At 38.7% G+C, this 10181-nt stretch overlaps 1 protein-coding gene across 5 annotated transcripts in view; it reads left to right on the forward strand.

The window, feature by feature from the left end:
- The first annotated feature begins 2597 nt into the window (after positions 1 to 2597).
- Positions 2598 to 10181, forward strand: part of KLHL32 (kelch like family member 32) — a 161874-nt gene continuing 154290 nt past the window's right edge. For all 5 annotated transcript variants that reach the window (XR_014147818.1, XM_081828680.1, XM_081828681.1 and 2 more), the window contains exon 1: positions 2598 to 2677. Coding sequence is in view for 4 of the 5 variants with exons in the window: in XM_081828680.1 (XP_081684806.1) it covers positions 2655 to 2677 (23 nt within the window). In the remaining variant the exon portion in view is untranslated. The remainder of the gene's footprint in view (positions 2678 to 10181) is intronic.

Raw genomic sequence — 10181 nt, forward strand, 5'->3', positions numbered from 1 at the left:
TGCTCCTGGGGCCCTTCCAATCCATTTCTGGTTTTGCCCTGAGTCCGTGTCTGGATTCTGAGGAAGGGAAAGGCAGGAGACTGGCCTGGATCTCCTTGGGCTTATGGGAAGAGGTAAACGCCCTGAGTTAGGAAGAAATCCACATTCCCCTCTCCCTGCCCCCCATAGGAAAAATGCAAGGAAGCAGGAGGAGGGAGAAGGGTCTGGCTGAGTGAAGTAGACACATTTCACGTAAGGGAAACTTAAAATATAAAGTATAGCTAATAAACTTAAAATATAGAAACAAATGTTACTTATACCAGACCAAGATTATAATCCAAGGACACAATTTATATAAAAGTATATATAGTAAACAGTAAATAACATAATAAAAATAGTAAATAAGAAATAACAATAAATCTTTTCAGAGGTGATTCATCCTTTAATTCATTTTAATTCACCTTTAAAATGGTGTCCATTTCAATAAACTTTGTAGAATATAAACTATTCTAATTAGATAATTTCTTTTATTATTTTTTTAATTTTTATTTTTTAAGTAGGCACCACACCCAGTGTGGAGCCCAATGTGGGTCTTGAACTCACGACCCTAAGATCAAGACCTGAGCTGAGATCAAGAGTCGGATGCTTAACTGACTGAGCCACCCAGACGCCCCTAATTAGATAATTTCTCAGGAGAGCTAATTTAGTGAATTGGCCTCCAAATAGTAAGGGAATTTAATTTATCTTATGATTTCTAATTATGTTTGGAATGTTTGAAAAATATCAAGTTAAATGTGTCCTTTAATTTTGGATTATTTTAACTTTTAGGATTCTTGTTCTCCATTTGTCCAGTTATTGGGAGCATTTATAAGACTTTCAGAAAGATAAGGTTTTGTTTTTTTTTTTTCACCTCTCTATAATAATAAATACTCTTGCCATTTTAAGGTTCAAGTGTCCATCTCTGTTAGTGTTTGTGTTAGCCTGTAAGAGCCTGGAGTTTATAACCTAGATTCTGGAAAGAAACTGTAGCAGTGATAGGTTGCTAAGAAAGTCTCTCAGCTAATTAAACAACGTGCCTTGAATAATTCAGAGCCTCTGTACTGCTCAGTCATACTGGATCAATTGAAAATGATGCTCATTTTTAGGTTTGTCAAAACTTAAATTGGGACAAACTATAAGTTTAGACATCCTATTTTCTCTTTTTTTCATCCGATTTTCTGTAATTAAAGAAAACCAGAAATAAAAAATACAATTGTATGAAAATATTCAAAAGAACCTAATGTTCAGGAACAATGGAATATTTAAATTGTGATATATCCACATGAATTACTCTATAGCCATACCAACTGCAGGTTTGTATACAATATAACAAATACTATATTTTAGTTAGGTTGGAAATCATAGCTCTCTCTTTTATACGAACCAGCAGAAATAGGTGCAGTTTAATATATTACTTTCGTAAGTGCTTTCACCCTGTTATACTTTTCAAAATAAAATTGAGACAGAAGGGAGCCTGTTTAAGATTATCCAGATTAGAATTAATTTTGCCACTTGAGTGTATTAGAAAACAAGAGCTAGACCCACAAACAAGAGTTGTAAAGCAGATTCATGGACCACGTCCCAGACTGTTCAGATAATTTACTTTTCTGTTTAGAGTTACATCAGTGATTGAAAATAAAGGCTGGGAGGGGCCCCGTGAGGTGGGGGGGAGGATTAAGAGAGTATATAGGCAAGGAGCTATTTCAAGCCTGACGACTTCATTCTATTGTATATTTCCAGTTATGCTAATCCTAAAGCTCCTATAAGAATCTGTTTTCCATTTTCTACTAATTTTCATCCTCTCTATATGTTATTTTTTCATCTAGTTTTCAGAAATCTGCTTCTTGAATAGAAAATTATCTTTCTGGGGGCACCTGGGCATCATTACTCCTCAAGCTGGTTGTCTGAGAAGGCAAAAAAATCAGTATCTGACTCTTGGTTTCAGCATCTCAGGGTAATGAGATCGAGCCCCATGTTGGGCTCTGCACTCAGCGCCGAGTCTGCTTAAGACTCTCTCCCTCGCCTTTTGCAACTCACCCTCAAAATAAATAAATCTTTAAAAAAATACTCAAAGTACTTTAAAAAAAAGAAAATTATCTTTCTGTAAATACTTAGCCAAAACACACGTGATTCATATTCATGTTTAATCATATTTATTTATTATTTATTTGTTAATCCTATTCATGATTAATATTCATGTTTGGATGAAAAGTAAAATTGCTATAAAGGACAAGTCAACTAGTATTTTTAGTTAAGACCTTCGTAGCTTTATTTTATCAAATCTTATTTTTTCTCTTTGGCCATCCGATGTTTTAATTTTTACTGTAACCCTTAATTTAGCTATTGTTGGTTCTCAGACACATTTTACTACTTAGTCCCTGAAATTCCAGTGAGGTGAAAAAAACTTAAAAACATCCCGAACCATTGCTTATTAAAGACCATTCAGTCGAAATGTTGAATCTTGACTATAAAACTCCCCCGGGTGCCTCCTTGGGGTTCTAAAGGATTTGCATCATGAAGGCCCAGAGTGTGCTTTTTTTGCCTTTACCTCACTGTGCTTTTCTTTCTTGTCTTTTTATTCAGCTGGAATGCTTTCAAACTGCTAAGGCTGAGATCCTGAGGAACCCAGCTGGAGAATGCCGTCTGAACGCTGCCTGAGGTTAGCCCTCTAGGATGCTTCCTTGTTTGGTGTTGTGAGCCCTGAAATAGTCACACTGTGCATCCCAGGGCTGAGTGCAGAGCAGGGCTCAACACATATTTGAAGGAATTAAGCAAACCAGTCAGAGTGTGCGTGAGTTTGTAGCACATGGGTTAACCACTGTGATCTATTTATTGGTCATACCTACGTACATTTCATGGTTCTTTGAATGATACAACTTACTATCCTTTTCTTATTTGGGATATCTCAAAAAAAAGTATACTTTTATAAAGGTATATGATTTAAAAAAGCAGATAACTATACTTATATATGACTATCATCCTCTTCAAAGCAGTCACTTTGGGGAGTGTGATATGTATTCTCAAAACACTCATAACATTTTCTTTTAATAATTCATTTAACAGGTATTTATTGAGCCAAGCAGTGTACTTGATGCAGAGGATCCATCAGTGGATAAAACAGATAAGGTTCCTGCCCTCATAAAATGTATATTCTTTGGGGGAAACAGATAGTCAGCAAATCACATCCAGTAACAATCCAAATATAATTGTGAAAAGTGCTTTGAAGGAAAAGTACAGGGTTGATAGAATGAGGAAGCATCTTCCTGGAGAAGGCTTTGTAATCTGAGATCTGAAGCATGGAATGACTTGGGGAAATGCTCTGGGGCAGGAAGGAACTTGGTACATTCCCAAAACTGAGGGTACAGTCAATAAGAAAGTACAGGGCATTTTTTTTTTTTTAATATTGTTGGTGGAGGCAAGTCTCTATCATCCTCTGAGGAAACAGTCAAAAGGATCTTCAGAGCAAAGAATAAGAGGGGTGTGAGACATAGGAAATACTTTTCTTTTTATTAATTAAGAACTGGGTATGTCTATGAAGTGATGAGACCAGCTTTCTTCCACAACTCTGAAGGTGTTAGAGTTGACCAGTTCCAAAAATATGTTTAGAAATGGAGGGAGGCCTTGAGACAGCCGGTACAGCTCTGAGTCTGTTGTTCTTCATCAGTGATTTTCAGTGGGGGACGATTTTGCTTCAGTGTACATTGTGCAGTATCTGCCGACATTTCTGGTGGTCCCTGGGCTTGGGGGTGCTAGTCAGTAGACATCTAGTCAGTAGATACTAGGGATCCTGTTAAACATCTTATAATATGCAGGACAACTCCCCATAGCAAAGAACAATCTGGCCCCAAATGGCAATTTCACTGAGGTTGAGAAATCCTGTTCTAGATCAGGCATCCAGCCATAGAGATAGAGATAATTTCTGAGGAGAGAAGACCATGGTATCTGCCACCACCTCAGCCAAGTGGTTTATTTCTGGCTACTGGGACCTATGTGCATTTCTCTCAAAATTATTTTTACTTTAAATCTGCCATCTCTGCTTTTATTGATCAATTCTGATCCCATCGCCATCTGTCCTCCACTGCACCATCATCTCTATAATGGTCTTTCCTTCTCTGCTGTGAGGCAGACTTCTCCCGTCCCCACCTTTCAAACTTCCTTTGTGCCCTGAGGAACTGTTGCACCATGATTGTATGCTCTGCTGTATCATCTCCATCACCCTGAAAGGCTCTTCTCACCTGCTGACTTCATTGAGACCTGTCCTCTCCTGAGGCACCACATCTCTTATCACCCTGCCAAATGTGACATTATTATCTCCTCACATCTCATGTATTTGGGGTCTGGGTAGAGGAGATTGTTGTCGCCTGGGACATAGTTTTGCTTCTCCATCATTACTCCTCAAGCTGGTTGTCTTAGAAGGCAACAGTAACAAAATACAACAAAGACATCCTCATTCTGGTGCTCTTCAATTCTTCCCCCCTCTCTCCTCTCCACTGTTGTCAGGGTCATTTCCCCTCATTTGCTGAGCATCTGGCATCCCACTTACAGTGTTCTTCCTCATCACAAACCCTTTACAATTTCCCAGTGTCCTCAATGTTTGCATGGAGAATCTGTCCAACTTGGTGACCTGGGATCTTCAACCTGCTTATCTCCAGAAACTGTCTCCTTCCGCTGAGCGATCCACTCCCACAGTCACCCCTTGGACCTTGAACCCCCAGTAGTTGCTCTGTTTCTGATCACCATATCAGCCACTTTACTCTTACCAGGACCTCCTCTCTGTCTAGCCTGCTGGTTTACCTTCCCCCCCACCCCTGGGGTTGTACTTTGACCTCTTTGCAATGTCTCATCTACTGGCCCTGCTACTTTCTACCAACCCATCATCCCTTTCTTTCCCTCATTTCCCTTCTTATCCAGTTTAGATTCTGCGACTCTTTTTGAATCCTTAATTTCTCTTGCTTCCTGCATTTTTGATGCATTTGCCTGACAATATCCCAACCCAGATGAACCCAGATATCCTTGTTTCCATGGCTACATCGTCCAGCAGAGATTGGATCCACCAAATTTTTATATTCAACGAACCAAAAAAAAATGCTAAGAGCTTAATATGTGTTTCTGGTCTACCTACTCCCTCCCTCCTACTACTCAAAGGGCAGTCCTTTCCCACCACTGAGCCCAGCCATCCTTCTGTATTTTGAATACTATCTTTCTTCTCAGCCCCCTTTGACTGTTGATTGTCTCTGCACTGTCTTCTGGAGACACAGGTATGCTTCTCCTGTGGATGAGTCTGAGGTTTACCACTCTAGCCGAGTGTCTTTCTGAGCTCCAGACCTTGCACCTGGCCCTCCCTTGTCCTCAGGGTTTGAACAATTACATTCTGTGTGAGGGCCATGTTCCTTCCTACCTCGGGATCACTTGCTCTTCCCCATCTGGAAAACTCTTCTCTCCCCTTTTGCCACAGGAACTCGTTCTCATCCTTCGCCCCTCAGCTCCAGCATTACTTCCTCTGGGAGGACAGATTATTTGACGAGTGTGTAACTGCCTCGCTAAACTGAATGTTCCACAGGGGTTGCTACCAAGTTTGGTTTGTTCACCATTTGATCTCCAGTATCTAGCACAGTACCTGGCATAGGATAAGTAAATGTTTGTTGAGTGAATGAATGAAGGGAGGAATGAAACAAAACTATTCATTTATCATTAAGTTCCTTTCTGTATAATTAAAGACTTCTTAATCATTCTCTAAGCATATTGTGTCCTCTTTGCTTACTATTTTGACCATTGCTATTAATTGTTTGGCATTCATTTTAAGGTATGTACAAATTTTAAAGTGTTCTATAGGGGCACCTGGGTGGCTCAGTCATTAAGCATCTGCCTTCGGCTCAGGTCATGATCCCAGGGTCCTGGGATTGAGCCCCACATCAGGGTCCCTGCTCAGTGGGAAGCCTGCTTCTCCCTTTTCCACTCCCCCTGCTTGTGTTCCCTCTTTGGCTGTCTCTCTGTGTCAAATAAATAAAATCTTTAAAAAAAAAAAATCCTTTTAAAAAAATAAGTGAAGTGTTCTATAAAAAAGAAAATTGAGTTCCATTATGGGGTTAACAGCCTGCCCACTTAAATAATAGGGCTGTTTTAATATTAATGTTTTTAATTTGTATAGAAATATTTTGACTGTGGAATTGAAGTGACTAGGGCACTCACCTGATAATTCATTGGTATATTGAACTGAGATAATCATGAATAATCCTTGTACTGTCAGGTTTGTTCTGTTCAGTCTTTTCTTTCTTGTGTAGTCTATTTGAGAAATGCCTGCGTTTGATTTATAATTTTCAATGCCTTATTGGTGGCCTTACTTGAAAACGACTTGCATATATTTTGTATATCTAAGTAGTAGGTAAACACTGATACAGAAATTGACTTGAATTTTAAAATTTGAAATGCAGGTGTTTAAAAACCAGATAGCTGTTTCGGAATTTCCATCTTAAAAACTGACTAAACTCAGTCAAAATTTACTGTATGTAAATGGGACCCTGTGAGATTTCTGTGATCAAAAACATTAACTCTATAAACTAGAAGGAGTGATTTGCACTCTGGCCGAGCTTCACTCAGAGTAGGGGGTGTACTGGGTTAGGGACATTGTGCTCTGCATTTGATTTTTTTAGTTTATGCCATCAATTCCAGAATGAAAGTTAAAGACTTGAAGTCATGAAGAGTCCTGATCCCTTAGAGCTCATTTATTTATCTCCCTGTTACTGAACGCTGACATATGGCCAATCAAATGCTCCCTGGCATCACGAAAAAGCAATCTGCTGCTCAGAGAGTCTCGGGCTTCCCATGTTGTACCGGCAGAGGCTGTGTCCCGTGAGACGCGGGAACAGCCATGCTCCTCGGCAGCCTGAGGGGCTACCCGAAGCCCTTATAGAGTTCAGGTGGAAAGGAATGAGGGACAGGTCCCCCTGGGAACTTGTACACTGTCTGATACAACCATAATGTGAACCATATGTGTAATTAAAAATTCTCAAGTAGTTACATTTTTAAAAAAGTACAAGGAAACAGGTAAAATGAATTTAACCATATAATTTATTTAACCCAGAATACCACAAATATTTTTACTTTACCATGGAATCAGTATAAAAATATTAATGAGATACTTTGCATTCTTTTTTCATACTACATCTGACATCAAGTGCATGAGTGCATTTTATGCTTACAACACATCTCAATTTGGATTACCCCCATTTCAGGTGGCCAATATCCACCTGTAGCTATTGGTATTGTATTGGATGGTGTAGTTCTAGGGTATCCCTCAGAGGAAAGACTACTGGGGAAGCTAGGTCACCTTCTGCCCTTACCTGTGAGTTTTAAGGTGGCAACATTGCTTCCACAGATGATCTTTCCCAATTTTAGGATGACACTCAAATCCGTATACCCTTGGGAAATATGCTTCATGTTTTTATGTTTGGTTTTTTTTTTCCAGTAATTTAGGAAGTTTTAGGAATATCCTTTTCCTCCCTTCTTCATTGTTTCCCAAATAATGGAGGGACATTGCTGGGAAGTTGAGTGTGTTGATTTGCTATAAATTATAATGTCAACGGGGCCATTTGCAAGCATGTATTTGTTCCTCACCTTAATTTAGACATGGTCCTTTATAGTCTCTGATTCACCTCCTCCCTTGTTTATGACCATTGCCCTCATCAGATGGGCCTGCCACTTTCCAGCTGTGTGCCATGGTCACACATGCTTTAACATTTAGAGGGTTGAAGTCTTTTGCAGATTTACATCTGAGAGTTGAGCGGGAAGTTACTTTCAGAATACAATAAAGACTTGTTGATTAATCGGCCTTTATTTCTTGCCAAATGTTGGAGTATTTGTTTCTTCTTTTAAAGATTCCTAACATATTGGTTCCAAAATATTTGGGATCTTGTGCCAAGTGTTGCCTTAAATATTTAGCATGTTGTTTTCTTGAAGCTTGAATATTTCAAGCCCAGCTGAATGATCCTGTGAAATTGTGCAGCATCACCATTGTTTCAGAGCTGAGCCCTTTATTCCTTGCCAAATTTCAGTTTATAGCTGCTCTTTCCCTGGTGAGATTTATTCGCTGTCAATAGATACCTGAAATGCAAATACTGATTCAGTCTTGATAATAAGGACACGAATCGTGGCACTATATTTGGAAAATGAGTAAGGAAACACTTTAAGGCAATTATTTTAACATATTCTACTGTTCCACTAAAAATGAAATTTTAAAATATATTTATTTAGCATTTAAGGTGATATTAAAAGAGAGAAAAGTAATGAGTGTTTCAAATAAATTTGCAATGAGTGTTTCAAATAAATGAATGATAATTAGAATCTGGTTTTCTATACCCAAACTTATCTTAGTTGCAGTGCAAAGATAAATATTTTTGAAGCCTGATTTCAGATATTTCTTATCACTATCTCATGTTATTATCTTCTATGTATTCTTTTTAAAAGGCAGCTTTGATTTTGGGATAACTATGCATACTATAAATACACAGTTAATATGGACTTTCTGACTTTTTCCCCCCACAATCAGAGATTTTTAAGATCTTCTTCACAGTTTATCATTGTGTTTTGTTTTGTCTTTTTTTTTTTTTTTTTTTTTTTTTTAAGCAGGAAGGGAAATTACATTATTGTGTTCTTGGTGATAGGTTCCCAAAATGCCTGATCTTGGACCTTTAGTTTTCTTATCTGTAGAACAGAGATAAGAATAGTGCCTGCCTCATAGGGTTGTTAGGATGATTATTAATGAATTAATAATTATAAATCACTAAGAATACTTCATGGAACATGGGAAGACTGTTTGTGAAATATATAAAAATGTCATCCTTCTAAGAAAGATTTTTCAAAAACTATCCTAAAGCTTTACTTTAGCTGGTACGTTATTTCTGTTACTATTCTATTCCCTTATTTCTTTAATTGAGGGATGCTAATTAGTCTCCCTTTCAGGCTTTGCATAGAAATTTGTATTAAAAAGTTACTTATGCTTCCGAATGTGCTTTTCAGTTACTGATTTTAAATGTCTGAGGATAGCTGGAGCTGCTAGATGAATATTAGATGACAGTAACCATTTCAAAACTCACTGCTGAGTTTCAACTGAAAATAATCCTCCCACCTTCCCACGAGAACTTCCCATATCATCACCTCCTGTCAAGTTTTTTTTTTTTCTTTCAATAGTTCTGATATTTCTGAGGCTCCCCAGTCATAAATGTCCAGTAAAGCTTATGGGGCTGTACTCTGCGTTTCCCGGGAAGCATTTGGTTCCATGTAAGGTTGCGGTCTGGGTTGAAGGGCAGTTCACCAGCCATCTGGCACCACCGGCTGGGCAGAGCTTTGTTAAGTACACTAACCATGCAGACTAGGCCAATGGTGACTCCCTGGCTCCCATGAGCGGCTCTTTCACATTGAGAGGGAAGAACTGAATGCAGGAGTTGTCAGGATAGGAGAGACGATGATCAGTCATCGCCATGGTATCTTCCCTCAGCCTTGAGAAGAGTCCAGAGGCCAGAAACAGGGCTTGATGGCCCTTGTTCTCATTCTGGGAGTAACTTGTGACTGGTGCAGCTCACCCATCCTGGTCTGATGCCAGTTCTGAGATTTTGGAGCGCTATGGAGACTCTATTCATAGATCTAGGCTGGAGTTGTTCATAGCTAACAACACATTCAGTGTGCATTATGTGTTTATGGCATCACTTCCACATTATTTTGGCAAGATCTGGGGTTTCACTTAGGAATTCTAAAAGGACATAGGATGAATGTTTTAAAATGGGCTAAGGAGTGAAGGGCTAAATTTCACAATGAGTAAATTTAGCAATTTCAAAAAACAGAATAGAAAATAAAATTGTATAGTCATTCCTAAATGTAATACAATGACCACATGCAGAGATTGAAGGCTGATAATATAGATATATTTTACTTTCAGCCTTAGATCTTTTTTTAATTTTATTTTATTATGTTATGTTAACCACCATACATTACATCATTAGTTTTTGATGTAGTGTTCCATGATTCATTGTTTGCGTATAACACGCAGTGCTCCATTCAATACGTGCCCTCTTTAATACCCATCACCAGGCTAGCCCATCCCCCCACGCCCCTCTCCTCTAGAACCCTCAGTTTGTTTTTCAGAGTCCATAGTCTCTCATGGTTCGTCT

This window comes from Leptonychotes weddellii, chromosome 8 (genome assembly GCF_054177405.1).
Source record: "Leptonychotes weddellii isolate Sample4059 chromosome 8, ASM5417740v2, whole genome shotgun sequence".
In the NCBI taxonomy this organism is placed as follows: Eukaryota; Metazoa; Chordata; class Mammalia; order Carnivora; family Phocidae; genus Leptonychotes; species Leptonychotes weddellii.